The sequence below is a fragment of the Bos javanicus genome, chromosome 21, assembly GCF_032452875.1.
Source record: "Bos javanicus breed banteng chromosome 21, ARS-OSU_banteng_1.0, whole genome shotgun sequence".
In the NCBI taxonomy this organism is placed as follows: Eukaryota; Metazoa; Chordata; class Mammalia; order Artiodactyla; family Bovidae; genus Bos; species Bos javanicus.
Window position 1 is genome coordinate 68,505,695 of NC_083888.1, and position 22,793 is coordinate 68,528,487.

General features: G+C 68.7%; 1 protein-coding gene across 1 annotated transcript; it reads right to left on the minus strand.

The window, feature by feature from the left end:
- Positions 1-1,714: 1,714 nt before the first annotated feature.
- On the minus strand, positions 1,715-22,260 carry AKT1 (AKT serine/threonine kinase 1). Its single transcript, XM_061395537.1, has 14 exons — positions 22,129-22,260; positions 19,327-19,466; positions 9,641-9,769; positions 7,192-7,303; positions 6,967-7,114; positions 6,501-6,632; positions 6,358-6,423; positions 5,245-5,313; positions 4,979-5,104; positions 4,622-4,750; positions 4,335-4,549; positions 3,936-4,023; positions 3,037-3,139; positions 1,715-2,665 (listed from the first exon to the last, which is right to left on the minus strand). The coding sequence occupies exons 2-14, from the start codon at positions 19,370-19,372 to the stop codon at positions 2,586-2,588; spliced, it is 1,443 nt and encodes a 480-aa protein (XP_061251521.1). The 5' UTR covers positions 19,373-19,466; positions 22,129-22,260; the 3' UTR covers positions 1,715-2,585.
- Between the last annotated feature and the right edge of the window lie 533 nt (positions 22,261-22,793).

The following is a 22,793-nucleotide window of genomic DNA, read 5'->3' on the forward strand; positions in this document are numbered from 1 at the left end:
TTGAGCAGACATTCCTGGGCTGGCATCTACTTCGGGGAAGGCCCTGACCCTATGCCACCCCAACACCCCAGCCTGGCTGGCCCCTCGCTGGGAGCTGGCCTGACCCGTGGGCACTCCAGATGCTAAAGGCCTTCTGTTCCCGTCTCCCTGTCCCTCGGGGGGCCAGCCTAGTGAAGGACAGGGTGGGACGTGGGCGGGCATTACAGCCTCCCTTGCAGGCCAGGCTGCCCCGCTGGGCCTCACTGCCCCGGGGCCACGATTCACCAGGCCACCCTGCCAGGGAGGTGCCTCCACAGCCCCGCCTCCAGGAAGGTCTGGATGTTCTGGGGTCTTCGCCCCTGGCTCATCCCCTCTTGGCCCAACCCTCCCGGATGGGACAGAGATTAAGGTCACGCTTGTGTCCGTGCCCGTGACCTTGAAGCCTGTCCCAGGCCAAGGAATGTCCCTGGGGCCATCACCCCATCTCCCAAGGGGGTCCTGTGGGAAGGAACGGCTCAAGCCCCTCTCTCTGGCCAGCTGCCCCCACCACGCCCCAGCTTCAGCTTCAAAGGCACCCCCCGGGTTTCCACACAACATAGGCCACGTTGGGCTATCATTTGCTTGAAGTCTGGGGATCATCGGGTACTGCTCCCTTTTTTATGGTGTTAAAATGCACACCTCCCCAAGACCCTGCTTTCCCCTCTCTGGGGCACATACATATTTGCAGGAGCGGGACTGCCGCGTCCCATGGTGGTTCCAGCTCTGTTCTGAGGAGCCTCGTACTGTGTTCCACGGGCTGTGCCATGGTGCGTTCCACCAGCGCACAGGCTTCCAGTCTGAGGCATGTTTGTTTCTGAACTTGGTCCAGAGCATGCTTAGCAGGTAACATTTGGCGTAGTTTGGTTTCCAAGAGAGCTGCTGCATACTAGAGAGAGCCGAGAGTCCATCAGAACGGGCCCAAGGGACCACCCAGAGAACTGGGCGGCTCCAGAGGCACCCCCAGGCCTGGACTGACCTCCAGCACCCCACACTGCTCAGGCACCCCGTCCAGCACAAGCGGGCAGCCGCCCCACTCCAAGGAATGCCTTGTCAGGGCCACCTGCCCCGGAGCCTGGAGAAGAGATGGCCCCATCCCCCCGCGCAGGCGCCAGGCCCTGTGACTGTCCAGCCCCCACCTTCAGGGCAGAGCACTGGAGGGGAGAGCGAGGCCCCAGCCCTCCCTGCTTGTGCCCCGGTGCTGCGCAGCAACTTCTCTCTGCACCCACCAGGTGGCGCCCGAGGCTCGTCTTAGACACCCTGGCCCCCCCGCCCCGCCCAGCTGTTCCAGGCTCGCTGTGTGACCCCAGGCAGGCTGCCCTCTGGTCCTCTCAGGTCCCAGGGCCTGGTGGTGGCTGGACTGTCTGTCCTAGCCAGCAGTGGACCCTGCAGGGTCCCGGTCCGTCCTGGTGGTCAGGCCTGCTGCATGGACGGTGCTGCTGGGCAGACAGCTGTGCAGCCTGGATGGCCTGCTTGAGGTGTGGGGCTGGGGTGAAGCCATGGGCACAGGGGCAGCCAAGGCATTTCCTCCGAGTCCCTGGCAAATCCTGCCAGAGGCAGGTGAGGGACACCTTCCCTCTCAGGTTGTCCCAAGGCCTCCAGGCAGGCCACCTTGGGCGCAGGAAGGCCAAGTGCACCCTGCCAGGGGGTCAGCCACATGCTCTTCCATCCGCCACCCAGCAAAACGAGCCACAGAGTTGAAAAGCAATTTTTATTGAAGAATTTGGAGGGAAAGTCTCATAATAGTAAAAATACTAAAGTTGAGTATAAAAAAACGCCTTGGTGCAGCGCAGCGTCTGGCCAGGAGGCGCACAGGGCGCAGCGACGGCCCCTGCAGAGGGCGCCGGGCAGGGCCGGGGCGACAGCGGGAGTGAAGCTTCTAGAAGGACAAGTGCTACCGGGGGGAGCCATCGGAGAGACGGTCCCAGTGGGAAAGGGGCGCAGGGAGGGCTTTCTCCTGAGATCAGAAACCCCAGTACGCACAGACAGCGATAGGTGGCACCCGGCCCCTCTATCTTGCCAGAGCCCCAGCCCGGCCTGATCGTGGGGGCCACCCTCCTGCAGCCTCCGCTCAGCCCCTCCCCCAGCGAGAGGGGGCTGGGCCAGCACCCCACAGCCAGACGGCTTCCAGGGCTGCGGGGTTGGGGGAAACAGGGGCAGCCAGGGACAGCTGACCGGACGGATGGATGGAGGGGCCACGGGCAGGGCCCATGGGGACCCGCGTGCACGCGGCTGCAGAAGTCCTCGTTTTCCTACAGGAATCTAATCATTCCAAAGGCCGAGGCAGCGTCTGGAGAACTGGATGAATAAATTAAGAGAAACCGCAGGACGTCTTCCTCCCGAGCGGGCCAGCCAGGGGCACTCTGCCCCCAGTGCGGGCGGCCCTGCCCACGGCATGGGGTGCCTCCCCATCCGTGTTGGAGGATGGCGTGGTTCCACTCAAACGCATCCAGAAATAAAAAACATTAAATACAGATCCTCCGTGCGAGGCTTCCTCCCAGTCCTCGGAAGCGTCGTCCAGAGCACGTGGCTGCCCGTGGCGGTGTACTGAGTTCGGCCCAGCGGGCCCCTCAGGCCGTGCCGCTGGCCGAGTAGGAGAACTGGGGGAAGTGGGGCCTCCGTTCGCTGTCCACCCCCTCCATGCTGTCGTCTGTGGACAGGAGGGGCAGCTCAGCTCCCGGGCACCGGGGAAACCCAGGCAGGCCCCGAGGGCTCACCCCCAAGACTCCACAACAAGCCTCAGTGACCCCCGCCCCCACGATCCCGGGACCAGGAGACTGCGGCCCTGGTGCCCACCCTGCAGAGGGAAAGTGAAAAGTTAAGTCGCTCAGTCGTGTGTGACTTAGCGACCCGATGGACTGCAGCCTACCAGGCTCCTCTGTCCATGGGATTTTCCAGGCAAGAGTACTGGAGTGGGGTGCCACTGCCTTCTCCCCTAACAGGAGAGGGGGCCACCCAGTAAAATGCTGAACAGAATTCTATTGTCTCAAGAGGAGGGGTCGGTGGGAAGGGCACCCTCACCTTGGTCAGGTGGCGTAATGGTGATCATCTGGGCCGTGAACTCCTCATCAAAATACCTGGTGTCTGTCTCAGATGTGACCTGAGGCTTGAAGGGCGGGCTGAGCTGCAGGAGGTAGGGGTGGGTTACAGCCTTGCTCCTGCTCCCTGGCACACCTGGACCCAGACACAGCTCCCCACCCAGGAGACAAGCCTGTGGCCAGGCCTTCCCCTGCCTGGGTGCCCTGGGGGCCCTCGCCCTTCAGGGACCCACCTGCAGGGCTACCCACCTCACTCTCGGCCCTGGGCATCAGCGGCCAGGCAGCGTCAGGCTGCAGAGGACCCGCCATGACAGAGGATTCGAGGGCAACTTTAAAGGGCCAGGCTCACGGGAGGAAGCAAAGACCCCCGTGTGCTCCACCCTGCACTGGGGTCAGGACTGCCTGGGAACTAGCAGCAACTAGCAGGCTGGGTCTTGCTTGGGTCAGGGTTGGCACCAGAGCCCTCAGAAGGCAGGGCCAGGAGGCAAGCAGGCCCTGGGGCAGGATGCTGGCTGGAGAGGGGCAGAGTCAGGGAGCCCCGTCTCAGGGACAGAGGTCCAGCTGGCTGTGTGCAGCCTGCAGAGAAGGGGTGTGCTGGCAACAGGGCGGAAGCAGGCTTGAGGAGAGACAGCTAGCGAGCCTAGGGACCAGCTCCCTGGGTCTGTGAGCCACGTTGCCAGCACGGGCCAGGGCCTGGAGCTCGTGGGTCCCACAGAGGGCAAAAAGCAGAGAACCACGTGTGCAGGAAGCATGCTGCCTCAACCCTCGAAAGCCTCCTCCTGTGTGTTGGGGTGTGAGCACGTGTGAAGGGTGTGAGATGTGAGTCAGGTGTGAGCAGGTGCAGGTGAGCGGGTGTGCTGGCTGGGGCACGGCGCCACGCACCTTCTTCTCGTACACGTCCTGCCACACGATGCTGGCGAAGAATCGGTGCTGCATGATCTCCTTGGCGTCCTCAGAGCCCCCACCAAGCCTGGGGGGGGAACGGTAGCCACGGTGACCGGTCGTGCCTGCCGGGCCCGGGGCCCGGGATCAGGCTGAGGCCGGCTGCCAGGCAGCAGAGAACAAGAGCAGCCCCTTCCACGGCAAAGTCCCGCACGTGCGGGCTCTAGGTGGGCAGAACCATGAGCCGGGCAGGCTCTTCCTGGCCAGGTATGAGGGGCCGCCCTGCCTGGGCCAGCCCAGGCCAAGTACATCACACACAGCCACCAGCAAAGCCTGCTGAGCAGTGCCTGGGGGTGTCGGGGGACAGGCAGCTGGAGGGCGGCTCGGGGCAGGGCTCACCGCTGCTTGGGGTCCTTCTTGAGCAGCCCCGAGAGCAGGGACTTGGCCTCCGGGCTGAGTGTGCGGGGGAAGCGGATCTCCTCCATGAGAATGAGCTCAAAGAGCTTCTCGTGGTCCTGGTTGTAGAAGGGCAGGCGGCCGCACATCATCTCGTACATGACCACGCCCAGCCCCCACCAGTCCACTGCCCGGCCGTAGTCGTTGTCCTCCAGCACCTGGGGGTGCAGGGCACGGGCTCAGAGAGCACAGGGGACATGAGGACCGGGGGGGGGGGGGGCGGTGCGCACCTCGGGGGCCAGGTACTCGGGGGTCCCGCAGAAGGTCTTCATGGTGGCGCCGTCCTTGATGCCCTCCTTGCACAGTCCGAAGTCGGTGATCTTGATGTGCCCGTCCTTGTCCAGCATGAGGTTCTCCAGCTGCAGGAGTTGGCCTCCAGCTCAGCCCACCTCCCAGCCACCTGGCCCCCGGCGCCCCAGGCCCGCCTCCCCTCGCCCCTCCCCTCCCCCTCCCGCGTCCCCAGCCCTGCCCTGACTCCCCTCCGGCTCCCGCCCCGCCCCGCCCCTCCTCCTCAAGTCCCGGCCCCACCCCCGCTCGCCTCCCCCCACCCCAGCCCCGCCCCCAGCTTCTTTCCCGGCCCCGCCCACCTTGAGGTCCCTGTACACCACGTTCTTCTCCGAGTGCAGGTAATCCAGGGCCGACACGATCTCGGCGCCGTAGAAGCGGGCCCGGTCCTCGGGAAACACCCGCTCCCGGGACAGGTGGAAGAAAAGCTGCGGGACGAGAAGCCTGAGCTGGGCCAGCCACCCGGGCCAGGGCCGCGGGGCAGAGACCCTAACCCGGCGCGGAGTGGGGAGGGTGGCCCCCCGAACACCCGGGTCTCAGAGAGGGCCAATCTGGGGTAGGGCCCTACCTCGCCCCCGTTGGCGTACTCCATGACGAAGCACAGGCGGTCGTGTGTCTGGAAGGAGTACTTCAGGGCCTGCGAGGAAAGCAGAGCTGGAACCTGGCCCTGGGCTGGGCAGGGGTCTGCCCTGTGGAGTGGGGGACCCCCGCTGTCCCAAAGGCCACGCCCGAGGACCAGCAGCTGCAGGTCCAGTGACCACGTGGAGACGTGATCACTGCTCTCACGCTTCAAGCCACAGGCAGCCTCACTTCAAAAGAAAGGCTTCTGATGGGATGGCCCGCTGGCTCCTGAAGATACAGACAAGAGACCCTCCCCCACGCCCTGCTCCATCCCCCATCCCCAGGGAGAGCCAGAGGGAGGCAAGCATCCCCAGGGAGAGCAAGTCTGGATCTCTGCAGGACTTGAGGTGGCCGGTACCCAGTGGAGGGCGTGACAAAGCCTGGCCTTCTCACAATCCTCTGGCCAGACAAAGGGGAAGGCGCAAAATGAAGCGGAAGAGGCAAAGCCACGCTCATGCTAAGTCTGGGCGGACAAACACAGTGTCTGCTCTTAACGCCTCACGCTTCTCATGAGAATCTTAGGGACAAAAGCACCAGAAGCCTGACTGCTCCTCGGCTCTCTCCCAGCGTTAGACCAGGTGTCCCCTGGAGAGTAGACACCATGCTGAGCACAGTGGTCCTGGGGACAAGACTCCGGAGGCTGGCCCGGTGCCTGACTGCTGACCTTCTGGAGCGCGGCCAGCCAGGCCTGGCGGCTGAATCCAGCCAACACCTTGCTGCTCCCGAGGGCGCAGAGGGCTCAGGGCTCAGGGGTTTTCCATACATCCCTCCTGGGCCGAGTTCCCCCAGGACAGGGAGTGCCGTGAGCCTCCCAGGGGAAGCAGAGGGGTGGGCGTGGGGAGTGCAGCCTCCCGGGGTCTCAGCAGGACAGAGGGAGGCCGGGAGCCCCTGCTCACTCTGTGTACCCCCACGCCCCGCACCTGGCACCGCCGTCCGCCCCTCCTGCAAGCCCGCCCACCATCGGCCAAGGTCTGAGCCTGCCGAGTTGGCAGGGAGGACAGGCTGGGGTCCCGGCGCTGCGCATCCACGCCTCCACCCCAGGGGCATGGGGGGCACTCACCGTCAGGAACGGGTGCCGGGAGTTCTGGAGAACGCGGTTCTCTGTGAGCGTGTGGGCCACCTCGTCCTGGAAGACAGGCCCTGCTGAGCCGCCTGCCTGGCCCCACCCGGCCCCCCGCCCCCAGCCCCAGCCCCAGCCCCTACCTTGGCCACGATGACCTCCTTCTTTAGGATCTTCATGGCGTAGTAGCGGCCTGTGGCCTTCTCCTTCACCAGGATCACCTTCCCGAAGGTGCCTTTGCCCAGCAGCTTCAGGTACTCAAACTCATTCATGGTCTGAGGGCAGCATGCAGGCGCCAGGATCAGGGGGCAGCACGGTGACTGCTGGCAGCCCAGCAGCGGAGGGGGGCTGGGGTCTCTGCGGGCAGCCTCGGGGCCAAGCACAGTGAGGCCAGGGCAGCAGGCAGGAGAGATGGTCCTTGTGGGTCCAGGGCTCAAGGGAGATTGCAGGGCTGTGTGCCCTGACTGGGAACGCTGGGGTTTGGGGGACGAGATAACAGTACCCAGGCCTTCCTGCACCCAGCATTTCTCCCCTGCTTCCATGCAGGGGCTGGGAGGTGGGATGTGGGGGGGCCGTGACTGCAGGGTCCCGGGCAGGGCTGGGACTTACCACGCGGTGCTTGGGCTTGGCCAGCGACACCTCCATCTCCTCGGCCCCCGAGTTCTCGCCAGGTGAGCCCGACCGGAAGTCCATCGTCTCCTCCTCCTGCCTCTTGAGCCCGTCGGCCACCGTCTGGATGGCGGTGGTCCACTCCTCCCTGCAGGACGCTCAGGTGAGACCCGCGGCTCTGCCCAGGGCCCAGGACCTCCCCGGCCGCGCGCCTGCGCTCCCTACCGCTCCTCGGGCGTCTCCACGTGGAACGTGCGCTCGATGACCGTGGTCCACTGCAGGCAGCGGATGATGAAGGTGTTGGGCCGCGGCCGCTCCGTCTTCATCAGCTGGCATTCTAGGGGCAGGCAGCACCTTCTGCACAGCGTCCCAGCCCACCCACCGCAGGCCAGACCTCTCCAAGCCTCAGTCTCCCGCCCTGTAAAAGGGGGCCAGAGCGCCCCTTCCAGCTGGGACCCTGCTGAAAGCTAGGCAGTGCCCCTGAGGGGGTGTCTGCGACTGGGCGAATCCATCTCCATGGTCTATTCTTTGGTCTCTGAGGTCTCCAGCTGCCCAGGACACGGTCCTCAACCAGTAGGAGGGTGGGGGGTCTGGGGAGCCTGAGGAGGGGCTGGCGGGGAGGAGGCCTCTGGGAGAGCAGCTCCCCAGCTTCCCGAGCAGGAATGTCCCACCCCCCAGCCACACGAGGACCAGCGGGCTCCCTGTCTGAGTGCAGGGCCAGACCTGGGACAGAGGCTGATAATGACTCACCCTCTGGAGAGGCCGCCTGTCCGCTCCAGAGGCCACCTGGGCTGACCCTCCCCACACTGCTGCCCGTGACCCCGGGTGCACGCAGGAGCAGAGACAGGCTGGCAGGCCTGGGAACGCACGCACGTCTGGAGCACGCATGCCCCAAACATGCACACCTGCAGCAAAGGAGCTGGGGGTGTGTCGGGGCCTGGAGCAGGGCTGGGTTCCAGCTCGGCCTGTGTGAGGCAGGAGGGGCCTGGGGCCAGCGCAGGGGCCTCCGACATTCCAGCATCTAGGCCCTGGCAACCGCGAGGGGCCCCGCCAGGCTCAGCCGAGCGCAAAACAAGGAACGGTCTGCCAGGCTAGGGACCAGGGCAGGGGGCTCCCGGGCGGGGTTGGGGGGCGCGGTGCTGGAGGCCCGCGTCTACCCGGGGCAGGGGAGAGAAGAAAATCTGTGTGGCAGCCTTCTGGGTCTGCACACCCCTCCTCCAACTCACTCCGCCCATCGAGACCACCAGGAGTCCCCAGGACCCAGGCGGTCAACCCCCAGCCAGGGCCTGACTTCTTGCCCCCACCCCGGGAATCCCTCCCCAGTGAACAGCCCCTGCTCCAGAGGCCCCTGCGGAGCCGCCCGGCCCCCCTCTCGGCTCTGCTCCGGAGCTCCTCCTGCACGCCTGTGGCCTGCCTCACGCCCCGCCTCACCTGCTGCCGGAGGCCCCCTGGGTGGTGCCCGCCTCCCGTGTATCCCGACGGCCCCCACACTCCCGTGCTGGGTTTGGGCAACACTCCTGAGGGACGTCCTCCCCCACGAGGTGGCAGCTGCCCAGCTGAGCATCCTTCCCAGGCCCAAAGCCCCCAGCCCGGCCCAGGGGGACCCGTGGGGAGCCCAGACATGCGGCCACGGGGCTGCCGGGAGGGGGATCTGCCTCCGTGGCCCGCCCGCCTCTGTTCTACCTGCTGCTTTGCTGACACCTGAGGAGCCTGGGAGGAGGGCTCAGGGCTCACGGGAGCCAGGCCCTGGTAAAGCACCCCAGGGGGCCCCCAGCCAGGGCCTCGTCAGGGCCAGGTCCTCTGCGCCCCACGTTGGAAGCCCTGGGGTAGGGTGTGCCGGCTGGGCCTCCTCGCAGCACGGAGAGCCCAGGGAGCAGGCAGGCCCCACCCGGGATCTGCGGGCACAGAGGCTGGGGGATGAGCCATGTGCTACCCCCCGACCCTGCACCACAACCCCCATTCGATGCAGGGTTGCGGAGCTGGCAGGCCCCGGGCTCCCAGGGCTCGCGGCAGGGAGGGTGGGGGGCTTACGAGGAGCCGGGGTGGGACTGGGCCTGTGTTCTGTGACCCAGCAGCAGGTGGGCGGGCCCCGGGGCCTGCCAGTCAACAAGCCATCACTCACCCACCCCCAGGCCCGCGTCCTGGGCCAGCCCTGGGCACGGCACCCGGGCTGGAGGCCCTGCCAGGCCGCCCGTCCTCACGCCTGGGTCCCCCCCCCCCCGCCTCGGGTAGAGTCGCACCTGCCGTCCCCCTACAGGTGCATGAGGCCATGGCAGCACTTGCTTTAGAAAAAACACGCCCATCCGTTGAGCCTCCTGAGACACCCCGGGTTGCACTGCGGCACCCACCCAGCCTGCACCCTGCCGAGGTGGGCACACGCGCCCCCACAGGGCCGGGGCCTCTGAGAACCTGTGCTGGGAAGACAGAGGTCCCCAAAGCCGGGCGCTCCGGCCTGCCTCGGGCCCAGGCCTTGGGGAGAAGCCCTGGGGGCCCGTCAGCGCCTCCGGGGGGAGCATTCCACCCCCAATAGCCCCGGGCCTCGGCTCAGAGACCCGCGCAGCCAAAACCAGCGACTAACAGTCCCCGAGGGCTGCCGGCCCGACGCAGAGGCCGGGGGGCCCACGAGGGACTGCAGATGTGCAGGGACCCCCGCCCCTGGCTGCCACGCACTTACGGGCCACGGAGAAGTTGTTGAGGGGCGACTCACGCTGCTCCAGGTCCTGCGGCCGCTCCTTGTAGCCGATGAATGTGCCGTCGTTCTTCAGGAGAAAGTAACGCGGCCGCCACGTCTTGATGTACTCGCCTGCGGACGCAGCGGGCGTGAGGCTGGGCCGCTGCGCCGCACACCGGGCCCACACACCCTCATCCCCAGGTCGAGGATCAGGCCAGGCTAGGCACGGACCCCGATCCCCCAGAGTGGAGGGCAGGCGGGCGTGAGGCTGGGCCGCTGGGCGGTGCGCCGGGCCCACACACCCTCATCCCCAGGTCGAGGGTCAGGCCAGGCCAGGCACGGACCCCGATCCCAGGGTGGAGGGCAGGTGGGCGTGAGGCTGGGCCGCTGGGCGGCGCGCCGGGCCCACACACCCTCATCCCCAGGTCGAGGGACAGGCCAGGTCAGGCACAGACCCCGATTCCCCTGGGGTGGAGGCCGGGCGGGCAGGCGGGGCTTGCTGTGGGATAGCACCCATCTCTGATGGACAGCCCACCCCAGCCTGTGTTGGAAAGGGGGTCAGGTGGGCGCCTGGACCTGATGGAGGTTGGCCCAGTCCTAAGGGCCCTCCAGGAACCTGGCGTCCAGCGCCGAGCAGCCAGCACCACACTCGAGAGTGAGACGCCCAGGCTCGCCTGGCAGACGCAAGCCCACCCTCAGCAGGTCCCCAGGGTGGGCACTCGGAGCAGAAGCCCCTGCCCACATGATGACCCTCCTGCCGTCCAGGGGAGCCCAGCACGCTATTGTGAAGCCAGGCCTGGAAGGCCCTGCGTCCCACCCATAGGTCACCCAGGTCCCCGGGAAAGTTTCCCCCCAAGTTCTGCAGCATCAGCCGTACACGCGCCAGAGACCAGAGCAGATGTCCTCCGTGACGTCCCAGCGACTGCCATTTTTCATACTGACACCCAGGAAAAACGTTTCATTTCCATTTTGCCGAGCAAGGAGTTTGAACGACAGAAGAGAACTTACTAATTAGGCACCCGCTTCCGCAGAGGGCCACCGGGCAGTGGAGGGGAGGGGGCCAGGCTTTCCTGGACACGGCCACCTGCAGGCCAAGCGGGGACCAGACCCCCTCCCCTCACCCGCTCCTCCGCCCCAGCCCACTCCCATCCAGGGCCTCTGGGGGATGCGAGGGGCGTCCAGGAACTCCCTGCTATCCGCCAAGGATCGCAGGCAGGGGTCTCCACCAGGCCCAGACACTACTGACCCACCCAGGAGGGCCCAGGAGGCAGCCAGTGACCTGCCCCCACTCCGGCAGCATTTAGCAGGGTCCCCACCCAGTCCTGAGACCCAAACCCCAGGGGAGGTGGCCAGCACGGTGCTTCCTGTCCCGGGACTGGGGGCCCCTCGCCAGCCTGTACCAGCGCTGGGGGAGGAGGGCGGGGGTGGGGGGCAGAGCTGGCTGGGGGCCGCCCGCCCGGCACTCACCCCACCCACCCGCCCGCCCGCCACTCACCCCACCCGCCTGCGCGCCAGTCTGGAGCTGTCGGCCCCTGATGGAGAGCCTCCCGTCCCGCCAGCTGCCGCTCCCCGGGACGCTAAGTGCGCTGGGAGAGCGATGCACGCCGCATCCAAGCAGCCCCCAGATCCATCTTCATTCACCAAATGCTGCCACCCCCACAGCGCCCAGCGTGGGCCCCCAGCGCCGTGCCCCACGCAGGCCGCCAGCAATACCCCCCCATGCCCCAGCCCAGGCCTCAGACCCCACCCACTCTCCCCCAACGAGCCCACTGCCAGAGCCACGCGGGGTCTGGGACCCGACCCGGGCAGGTGGGGGTGGCAGGGAGCACGGGCCGAAAGAAGCCGAGGGGCAGGCACTCAATATGGACAGACCCGTGAGGAGGGGTCCCGGGCCGGCCGCAGGCCTGCTGGGCTCCCCGCCAGCCCGCACCCAGGGCACTAAAGGGGGGCCAGGCAGCCCACAGTGGACACGACGGCCGGAGGAGGTGGCCTCTTGCCGTACCCGCCTCGGGCCCCCGGCAGCCGGCACACAGACCCCCGGAGGAGGAGCAGGAACCCTGCTGCAGTGGGGGGACGGCAGGAGGAGGCCAGGGCTGAGGCTCGGAGACACACAGACCCCGTTCTTCAGTCTCTGGGACACTCCCGCCTGCAGACGTCCAGCCAGGCGGTCACTCGGGGGCCGCCAGCTGCGACCTGGGCTGTGGCCTGCATGTGAATGAGCTTGGCACAGGCAGGGCGTGGGGAGGGCCGCCGGCCCAGGGCCTGGCCACACCATGCTGTCCACTTGGCCGTAACATCGGGGGCCGACGACGGGGGAACGGCAGGACAGACACCCCCAGCCTGTGCTGGGGACAGACAGGGAAGCCCAAGGCGGGGACCCCTCCTCTCCTGCCCCCCAGGTTCCCCTCAGCATCCCCAAGTACGGTCTGCCAGCAGGGCCCTCCCACCGCGCCAGCTCATCCCCAGGAAGCGGCTACAGGACTCCCAGGGAAGGGTCGGGGGGGCGGGTTCCTCTCCAGCATCTCTGGCCTCCCACAGCCGGGCCGGGGACCAGCTAGGAGACAGGACAAACGCAGGCTGACGGCCAGCCCCCCACATCCCCCAGCACATCTCCCAGTGTGAGTCCCAGCACAGGTCCCAGCGCATTGTGGGTCAGGGCACCCGGGCAGGAGACCCAGAGGCCGAGACCCGAGCTGTGGGCCCCGGGGAAGCAGCACGCAGGCTCCCAGAACCCGGGCCTGCCACGGGCACACCCTCCCCCGCCGGGGGTCTGGCCCCTCCGAGCCCCACCCCGAGCCCCCTGCACGGGCCCCTGAGCCGGTCCAGAGTCCCCAGCTCTCGGGGAAACCGCTGGATGAACGCACTGCCACGGCAGTGGTGGGTGGCAGGCAGCGGCTGGCAGGGGGCCAGGCAGCACTACGCTGCTTCTCCAGAGCAGAGCAAGCCCCAGCAGGCCCGGGGAGCGGGCGCCAGCTGACGGCGCTTCCTGTGCGGCGCCCCCACCCCACAGCCATCGGCCACTGACAGCCACCGCGCGCCCCAGCCAGCCAGGCCCACAGCCGGCCGCGTCCCCACGTCCGCAGGCCCCATCCCACCAGCAGGACACCCAGCCACGGACGGTCAGCACACGCTGAGAGCGGGTGCCAGGGAGGGGGCACAGCCCACCCCAGCGGAGCCCGGGTCTGCGCGCAAACCACACCGCCGGCTCCTTGCTCCTGGGGACGCAGCATTCACAAGGTCCTCCTGGGGGCACAACGGGCAGTTCGGAGGAGCAGAGAGGATGGGCGTCCAGTCCTGGCCCAGCGGAGGTGATGGGGGGGAGGGGTGCGCCCCCACACGGGCCCTGAGCCGTCCCCGGCGGCCCGCGGGCACAGAAGGGGGAGTGTCATGACTAGCCGCTCCCTGGGGAATCCGAGGCCCGAGGCAGGGGCTCTCGAGGTCCCAGAGAGGCGGCTGGGGGCCAGAGTCAAGGCCCTGCTGCCAGGCCGGGCCCGCTTCTGGACAGACTGGGAAGCCGTGAGGTCTCTGGTTCTGACATCGAGTGGGCAGGGCCCAAGGCACACAGATTGCAGAGGAATGCAGGGAGGCAGGGTGGCAGACAGGGGTGCAGTCGGGGGGCATGCTGGGCCCCCCCTACCGAGGCAGAGCAGAAGGCCCCGGGGGCTGCCCTCCCGCTTCCCGCTGCCCCAGGGCAGCACCGGGCCTCCAGGCCTCTTGCCACCCACGACCCACCACTGCCCTGCCTGCACGCCCACCCAGCCTGGACGTCCACCAGCCTGGCCACCCTCTCTGAAAACCCCGCCTCCGCCTTGGGCACCAGACATCACCCACTGTACCGGCTAGAGAAAACAGCCGCCCTGACCCCGGCCTGCGCGCATCCGGCCGGCACTGGGCCCCAGGGAACCCCCTCCCCGCGCCCTCGCCTCAGAGCTGCCCCCCTGGCTCTGTCCCGACCCCGGCCTGCACGCATCCGGCTGGCACTGGGCCCCAGGGAGCCCCCCCACCCCGCCCTCACCTTGGAGCTGCCCCCCTGGCTCCATCCCGGGGCCTCTGCCTGGGACATGGGGCCTCCTGCCCAACCCACGGCCCCGCCTCTCATCTCCCTGTCCTCCAGTGGCTGGATGACCCTCACCCACATCACCGCTCACTCAGAAACCTCACCCGCCAAACGGCCGCAGCCCCATTGCCCAGGGGCCACCATGGACCCGAAGAGTTCTCCCTACGGCCACCCGCCAGGCCTCATCCGCCACCCTGGGCCTGCGTGGGCGCCCAGCCTCGCTGCTGCAGGGGCGTCTGGGGGCCTGCGCTTTCGGGATGGGAGGTGGAGGGGCGGCCCACAGGCCTCTCAGTCCACAGCTTCCTCCCTCAGCTGCTGGCCTCTGGGTCACAGGCCCTGGCCCTCGGGCAGGGCTGCCCAAAGTCACGTGCACGCACGTGCTGGGTTTCCGCAACGTTCCCCCGGGGACATACCTCTCACCCCGCGCCAAGAGCCCAGGATGGACCCAACCAAACCCAGGAAGGCGCCAGGCTCCACGGGGCAGGGCAGAGGAGATGCGCACGGGGAGGCAAGTGAGCAGATGGGCGGCGCCGGCTCCCGGGGGGCAGCGGGGCCTGCCCTGTGCCCACAGCCCCCACCCGCAGGCCCAAATGCTCAGAGCGGGCATCTAAGTGAGGCCGGCCTCCCCACGGCCAAGAGGCTCTGAGCACCGACGTCCCCCCAGGAGAGAACACCACCCGCACAGCAAAGGAGTCAGCGACCTCGGGACTGTTGGGGCCCCCCACCACCCAGCTGCCCGCCGCCGACTGCTCCCCAGTGTGGAGCCCGTCGCAGCGGCCCCTCTCCCGCGGGCCCCCCTGTGACCGGCAGGCGCCTGGCCCTGCCTCCTCACACTCCCAGCCACACCCACCCTGGCCCTGTCCCGTCCAAGCTCCTCAGAGCCCCCCACTCAGGTTTGCCACGCACCCTGCACCCCAGCCTGGGGCAGAGCAGCACATCCTTGCGGCCAGAGGGCTCCTCTGAGGTCAGCCTGGTGTGGGGCCCCCGACCCTGTGGATCCCGCTGAGGCCTCGGGGCAGGCAGGCCCAGCCAGGCCCAGAGGGCAAAGCCCAGGGTTCAGGGGGATCGGTCCTAGGCGCACACCCAGTGCCCCCAGCCCCCAGCCCCAGGGTTGGCAGGAGCAACGGCACATGTAACCAGCCCCCCATCGATTCCAACATTCCTGAGACAGGAGTCTTATTTCTGACGGTTAGGGAGCCGTGTGACACAGGCGAGAAAGCAGGGAGGGTGTGCTGCGTGGGGCACACGCGGGCCCGAGTCGGGGCCCTCTCCCAAGCGGCCAAAGGGGGCCAGGTCTGGGCCAGGGACCCCCCCGGGGGGCGCACGGGCAGACACCAAGGGCACCCACCCCGTGGGAGCAGTCACGCGAGGCCCCCGGGGCAGCTGCGGGCCACGAGCCTGGCCGGGGGGGACGCCCACACCCCCACCACACTTCTAGGAACTGGCCTGACGCGACCCGGCCCAGGCTGCCCCCGAGGACCGCGCCGGGCGGGACGCGCTCCCCGACCCTGTAGGGGCGCTCGCTGTGCTCCCAGGGGCCAGGGCCCTCCCCGCCTGCCAGCGTGGGGCCAGGAAGCAGACAGGGGCAGCGTCTGAGTCTGGGGACCCGGGGCGGGGGCGGGGATGACCCCTCACCCCCAGCGCAAGGACGCCGGAGCTTCCTCTTTTGTTGTTTGTTTTGAAGGGAAAATTCAGCCTGCTCACAAAACAGGAAGCTCGGCCCCACACCGGCCTGCGGGCCTCAGCCTCAGCCACACGCCACGGCCCCAGGTCGCCACCGCCCGCAGGCTGGAGGCGCCCCTCCAGGCACGGCCTGCCCCCAAGCGCCGGCCCCCACCCTTGGGGTTGGCCGTCCGCTCAGAGCGGCGCAAGGGGACCGCCAGGACCAAAGCCACGGCCCCCGTGACTTGACGCGGAGGGAAGCTGGCACGCCTTGCCGGGCCGGACACTGGAGCCCGGGGACCCAGCTCAGCTGGCTTTCCGGGCCGGGGCACACAGCACAGGGAGCGGCCCCCGCCCCTGGGGGTCCCACGAGCCCCGTGTTCTGGCCAGCAGAACCTCAGCCTCCTCGAGAGGAGCAGGGCTTCACCCCCACGGCCCCGCCCTGTGAGGAGCTCAGGCCTGCGGTGGGGGGCAGGCTGTCAGCGCGCGGGACCACCATCTCCCGGGCCTAGAGCCAGCAGAGGGGGTAGGTGAAGCCCAGGGCGGCGGCCAGAAGCAGGAACCGGCCGGGACTGTGGTGGGGGCGGGGGAGGCGCCAGCACGGCCCAGAAGCCCACTCCCCACCAGGAGGGCCGGGAGCAGCTCAGTGAGCTGGCAAGAGCCTGGACCAGGGAAAGGTCCGGGCCAGCCACCGGCTAGGGTCGGGATAGAGGCAGGCCTGAGGCGCCCCCAGGACCAGACCCCGCCCCCCGCCCCGAGCCCGAGGAACGCAGGGCCCCGCCAGGCGGGCCTCACTGGGGGAGTGGGGGCCAGACCCAGGAAGGCTCCTGGGCAGGGAACCCCGTGCCCCCAGGCCGGCTCTCCGCCCGCCTCTCAGCCCCACGGCGTGGGGGCTCCTGCTGGACTGCAGGCCAAGTCCAGACAGCCCTGCCTCCTGGAGGAGGGCTGGTTTTTCGAACTGTCCACCTTCAGAAATCAGACGGCACACATCCAAGACAAGACCTCTGCGAAGCTGCCTTTGTGAGCCGCACCGAGCCCGCCGTCCCCAGCACCTGCGGTGGAGCTGAGGGGCGACTGCCCGCCCCTCCGGGTGTCCACCCACGGCTGGGTTGTCTGCCCGCCACTCGCGGCATCCTGCTTTACTCAGGGAGTCCGCCCGCTTCTGGGACATCCACTCGTACTCGGGACGTGCAGCTGTCTCGCAGGAGCTCTGCCCCCGGTCCCTGCAGCCCCACTTGGTCCAACCCTCGTCCTTCCGAGCCTCTAGCAGCTTGTCCCCGGCTGCTCCCGGGACGCCTGGGGACGCGGAGGCCCGGAGGCCGCGCCGGGGTGCCGTGGGGCGGTGACGGATGCTGGCCACCAGGCGGGCTCTCCTCTGCCCGCTTGGCTGCTCTGGGCCAGAGCACGCGTGTCAGTGATGCAGCCCCTGAAGGGCGGGGGAAGGAGCCGGGCCCGGAGGTCTGTCCTACACAGATCCTGGGTGCCCGCCCTTCAGCTCTCAGGCCCACACCTGCTCGGCTCCTGAAGTGTCTTTGCCCTTTGCCCACCGGCCCACAGCAGCCCCCTGACCTCCATAACAAGAGGCACCGTGGGGGCACTTGGGGGTCCGTGAGGAGCTGGAGGAGAGTCAGAGCCCCCCCCACTCAGAATCAGACCCCTGGCGGTGGGGGTGGGGAGGGGAAGGTGGAGCCCCCTGCCCACTCCCGGCCCGGGTCCCCACTCCACCCAGAGCCACCCCATGGGGGGCCTTGGCGTCCTCCTCCGGCCGGTCCTGAGAGGTGGGGGCAGGGCAGGTGGGGAGCACACAGGAGCAGCTCACACCGCCCCCTCCCGCCCACTCCAAGGGGCTGGACGCGTACAGCCGCCGGACCCCCAGGACGGAAACACAAGTTCCCCCTGCAGCCCAAGAAACGGCACGCCACAGCCCTCCAGCCCCGAATCAGGGTCACCCTGGATCCCCCGACCCTGGCTGTGACCTCTGCCCCTTTTACCCTTTCACCCCAAAGCGCAGCACACAGGAAGAGCCCACACTTGAAGGGAGAACAAATTTGTGGAAGACGCACGGATGTAGCGAACAAGACGGTAGTGACACCGGGGTCCCCCAGGGGCACGGGGGGGGCCGTGGGCGTGGACCCGGGGCGCCCCCTGGGCGAGGCCCGGCCCGTCCTGGGCCACACTGCACACAGCCCGGTGAGCACGTGAGCCAGAGGCAGGGCGGACGCAGGACCTCTGTCAGGCCTGAGGCTGGCTGCACTCCGCCCAGGTGCTGGGGGCCACCCCTCCAGGCCCGCCCTCCACTGCTCCAACCGTTCAGACGGACACACAAAGGCCTGAGGACGCAACACGCTTGCCCGTGGAGACGGACACAGCGACGGGGCGCTGCCTGGACGCCCCCTGCCCCTCCAGAAGGCACACACCCTGAGTGGCCCTCTAAGACGCACCCAGGCATCAGAGGGGCGCTTCTACCCGAACCGGGCTGGCCAGTGGACACCCCAGGAGCTGGGCCAGGGGCCCCGGCAGCCCTGAAACCCTGGGCACCTCCCAGGTCAGTCCCTGGTCAGTCAGTCGACGAACGCTTGCCAAGGATCAGAGGCCCTGGACCCCAGGGTGTGTCTGTGCTTCCACCAGGTGCAGAGAAGGCCACAGGGACCCGGGCTCAGGCCTGACCCCGAGGAGGGCGACGAGGTGAGGAGACAGGGCGGGACCTGGCGGGGGTGGGGGGGTGGGGACCAGGAAAGGGTCAACGCTGGGGGAGGGGACCCAGAAGGCTGGCCGCAGCAGGAAGCCCTGGGGGGGCCGGCCACGGACCACAGGCCCCTGCAGCAGCCCCACCTCCGTCCAGAGGCCGAGCACTGTGCCCCCGACCGCTGCCGGAGCGAGCTCTGAAAGCTCACGCTGACCGCATCCGTGACTCCTGATTCGCCCAGGGTCTCATCTCCGTCTCTCCTGTGCTTCCCAACCTGCTCCGCGGGGCAGCTCCTGTGCATTCCGCAACACGCACTTCCACTGCAGCTCCCCGGCTGCCCGCCTGTGCCTCAGGTCCCCCTCCCAGTGGCCTGTGGGATCCTGAGTTGGAGAGGGGACACGGTCCCCGGAGGGCATGCGTGAGGAGTGGGGGCTAGTGGCTAGCTAGTGTAGGGCGGCCAGAGCTCTGGGAGGGAGCTGGTCTCCAGGAAGGGGAAGTTGGGGGAGCAGGTGGTGACTAACCAGCCCCCGGCCTGGAGCAGGAGAGCACGCCCTGCCTGAACGCCTCGGACACCTCGACCTCCGGCCTGTCCTGCTCCCGGGGCCTGTCCAGCCTCTACGGGACAGGAGGCAGCAGGGCCACAAGGCAAGGGGCCCGGGCCCAAGCTTCCATCCCACCGGCTCCCTGAGAGCCCCTCCCTAGGCACATGGGCGAGCAAGAGGCAGGCTGGGCAGGGGCCAGGGCCTGGCAGCACCAGCGTGACCCTGCCGCACGCCGGGCCCCGGGCAGTGCGGAGCCCCCTCCTGCCCACAGCCCAGCTGAGACTGGCCCCGGGCCAGGCCTGCCAGCCCTGCCCTGCCCTCAGGAGCCCTCGGGCAGTGCCCTGGGCCGCCAGCGTGCCAGGCCTTGGATGGGCCCCAGTCCTCGCTGCCTTCCAGGAAAACGGGTAGTTCTCCCCGCCCACAGCCTCGGCCAGGCGGCAGCTCCACGGGCTGCATGCCGGCCTGGGGTGCACGTTCCCACCCAGGAGGCCCTGCGGGGCCTGTGTCCCCCAGGCCGCAGGGACGTCAGGCCCCGGACGCACCGCTGGGCTGCTCCCAGAGTCCAGGGAGGCCCTGCTGGTCCAGCAGCCACAGCCACCCCCAGCCCGAGGAGCCATGGGCCCAACTTGGGTCCTCACGGGCCGGCCCGCGGGCACTGACCTCGCTCAGCCCAGCCCACCCCCAGCCCGAGGAGCCATGGGCCCAACTCGGGGTCCTCACGGGCCGGCCCGCGGGCACTGACCTCGCTTGTGCAGCCAGCCCTCCTTCACGATGGCCACGTCGTTCATGCTGCTGGGGCTCCCGCGGGCCAACACGGCCCAGACCTCACTCTCGTGCCTCTCAGCAGGGTCCGCCCCACGCCCAGCGGGCCGCCGACAGCCTCTGGAAGAAGCAAAGGGAAGCGTGAGGCTGTGCTGGGCCTGGGGAACACTCCTCAGAGCCTCAGGGGAGCCCAAGAGGCCCTTGGTGCCTGGGGCCTTGGCCCAGGCACGCCTTCCCACATGACCTGTCCCCCTTAGCCTTCAGAGCTGCCGCCGCCCCCCACACGGCCTTCCCACCCTGGCTCCAGATCCCAAGTCACTCACATGGCTCCCGGGGCCAGGCCTGCCCTCCCACCAGGCTGTAAGCCCCCCTGCCACCACCCCTCCCTGACCCTGAAGCCCTCAGAGCTCACTGTCCCCCTCTCTGACCATTCCCATCTCCCCTGACCTTTGTACAAATGACCCCTGTCCCCAAAAGGCTCCCCATGGTATACCCCAGCCTCCCTAACCTGCCAACCCAGCAGAGGCCCTCTCTTCCAGGCAGTCCCCCTGACTGCTTCGGCCCACACCTCCTGGCCTCCCCAGTCCCCTGGCGAGGGCACCCAGGTCGCCCTGTCCATGGTGCTCCTGCCCCAAGGCGGGCGTTCCCGAGAAGGACCCAGGCCTCCTCCTCTCCGTCCCAGTGTGGGTTAGAGGAATTCCAGCGTGGAGAAGGCAGGGCCAGTGCAGGCGGCTGCTGCAGACAAGCCGGAGCCCTCCAGGGTGACATGAAACCCCTCACACACCCACCCCAGAGAAACCCCAGGCCCCTCCTAAACCTCAGCGCCCCCACCGGCCTGAATCCAGTTCATTCATTCGGCCAACATGGACCAGGCATCTCTGGTTTTGCCAGGCTCAGCACTGGGCACTGGGGACAAAGAGAGGTTCAGACGAGTCCTGTCTGTGAGAAGCACCCAGTCCAGGGTGGTTATAGACCCATAATTACAGCATTCAGAAGGCAACAAATCAGGAATGGGGGGACTGTACAAACACAGAGGCCCGGCACCCGCCCTTCGGAGGCCCACCAGCAGCCTCCTCGTGAGCAGACACTTTGGCCATTGATCCTGTGTGGCCCACCCCTCTGCTCCCCTGTTGGACGAACTCCTAGGCACCCCTCAAAACCCAGCGCCCACATCACTGGTTCTGAGCATCCTGGGAAACAGCATCCTCCCCACAAGCAGTCCTCTCCCCTTCTAGTCGGGCACCCAGGAGGGTAGGCCTGGAAAGACCTCTCTGGGCCCTCAAGCTGGGCAGACACCCCTAGGTATCTCCAACATGGGATATACGTACATATACACTCTTCCTATATGCATCTCCCACAGCCCACCCTACTGGGCTCCTGGAGAAAGCCGCTGTGCACTGTCCATCTTGGGCTAAACCTAGAAGGGTAGGAGGACCCACTCTCTGGTTTGCGTCTGATATAAAGGAAGCCGCTCTTTGACCCCCCTCGGCAGGCCCACGGGCAGGCGTGGCAAGTGAGACTGGAGAAGAGACCACCAGGGCCGGGACTCAGCCAGCCTGGCGCGCACAGGGGGCTCTAGTGGCACGCGAGTGGGCGTGGCCTGGAGGCAGAGGGCTGGACTCAAAGACCTGTGCACAGGGGGGGCCCCCACCCCCACGGGCCGAGCGGGTCTGCTGCTGACAGGGCCAAACAGCTGTCGAGAGCCCGCGTGTAAAAATATATCTGCACACACACACAGGACGGTGTGCCTGTCCACAGAAAGGTGCACGCGGAGCCGGGCCTGGGCTGCCTCCCACAGGGCGGGCGGCTCGAGGGGACCTCTGCTTCCCCGGCTTCGGTCCTGCAAGCGCCTTCACCACGAAGGTGAAGTACTGCTATGGCTGTTCAAGTCACGACCTTCCAAAAATAATACTCTCTGCTTCGAAAGGCCCCTCCCTTGGCCTCCAAAACACCCGCTTATGAACTAGACGTTCAGCTGCGGGGCAGGGAACAAGCCCCACCAATGCACCCCACTCTTCACGTGAACCAGAGGCCCGGGGCACCTAGGAGTGGCCTGAGCAAGGTGGCAGGGGGCCAGGGGTGAACGTCGGGGGGCTTCTCTGGCCACAGAACACAAGCCCACAACCCCAGCTCTGTCCACCCCAATCCCACCCACCAAGTTCACCAGCTGCCCCGGGACCCCCCCGGCCTGTGGCAGGAGCCCCAGCCTCTGGGATGGGTGGGCAGCACTCGCGAACCCACCCAGCTCCGGAACCGTCTCAGGGCCCAGGAAGGCTGTAGTCCTTTGTGGGAGGGCCTGGGCACCCAGCCACCACGGACAACTTTTTGTCCATGGGAAAATGAAGTCCTTTCCAAGGGCCCACCCACAAACTTGAACGAGAGCCGGGTCAAGTCTTTTCCCCGGGCCCCCGAGCACCCAGTGAGCGCCGGGATCCCGCTGGCCGGAGCCCGGGGAGCCCTCTGCCGCCACGGACCCCCGGCCCCGGCCCCCGGCGCGGGCCGCACCCCTCCGCCCCGGCCCGGGCCTCGCCCGCCGGGGCCGCTTCCCCAAGGTCATGCGGGAGGCCGGGGCCGGAGGCCCGCCGCCCCGCCGCCCGCTCGGCCCGCGCCCTCCCCGCCCAGGCCGCGCTCGGCCACTTCCTGCTCCCGCGCCTCCATTCTGGCCGCGCGCGGCCCGCGCCCCGGCCCGGCGGCCGCGAACAAAGCGGCCCGGCCGCGGGGAGGAAATCCGGGCCCCGGCGGCGGGCGGCGGGCGGCGGGCGGCGGGCGGGCGGGGACTCACCGGGCGCCGCGTCCGGCGAGAGCGCGGGCCTAGCCGGGCCGCGGCCTCCGGCGCCCGCTGCTCCGCATCCCCGCGGGCCGGCCGGCCGGGGCCGGGCTGGAGGCCGCGGCGGGCGCTGCTCGGGCGGGCCTCGCGCGCCGCCGGGCCCGGAGCTCGTGCGCGGCCGCCGGCTCGCTCCTCGGGATGCGCTGGCTGCGCGGCTGCGCTGGGCCGGCCGCCCGCCCGCCGCGCTCGGCCCCGCCGGCCCGCCCTCTCCCCGCCCCGCGCCCGCCCCCCCCCGCCGCCCGCCCACATCCGCCTCCGCCGCCCGGGGCGCCCCTCCGCGGGGAGCGGGAGCGCGCGGCGAGAGGCCCTGGGGCCGGGCCGGCCGCCGGCGGAGCCCGGCCGCTCCCGCCCCTCCCCGGGGCCTGTCTCCGGGCCGCGGCCTCCCTGGCCTCGGTTTCCCCGTCTTGTCCGGCCAGCCCGCACTTCTCGGACCAGTCCGGCCCCGACCCTGTTAACAGGGCCTGCGTGGGCTGAGCCGCCTGCTTCTGACTCCCTCCGGCGGGAGCAGGGCTGGAGTGTGGGTTAGTCTGACTTTTAGAATATGCCCCAAGCTGGGGAGCTGTTGGCTCCAGGGGCCACGGTGGGCCTAACAGACCCAGTCCAAGGCCCTTTGCCTAGCG

Excerpts from the sequence above, each read along its gene's own strand:
- AKT1 (XM_061395537.1), bottom strand. The coding sequence starts at position 19,372 with ATGAACGACGTGGCCATCGTGAAGGAGGGCTGGCTGCACAAGCGAG. Across the intron at positions 9,770-19,326 it reads GGGCTGGCTGCACAAGCGAG|GCGAGTACATCAAGACGTGG; the intron begins GTCAGTGCCCGC and ends CTGCGTCCGCAG. Across the intron at positions 3,140-3,935 it reads AGGACGTGTACGAGAAGAAG|CTCAGCCCGCCCTTCAAGCC; the intron begins GTGCGTGGCGCC and ends TACCTCCTGCAG.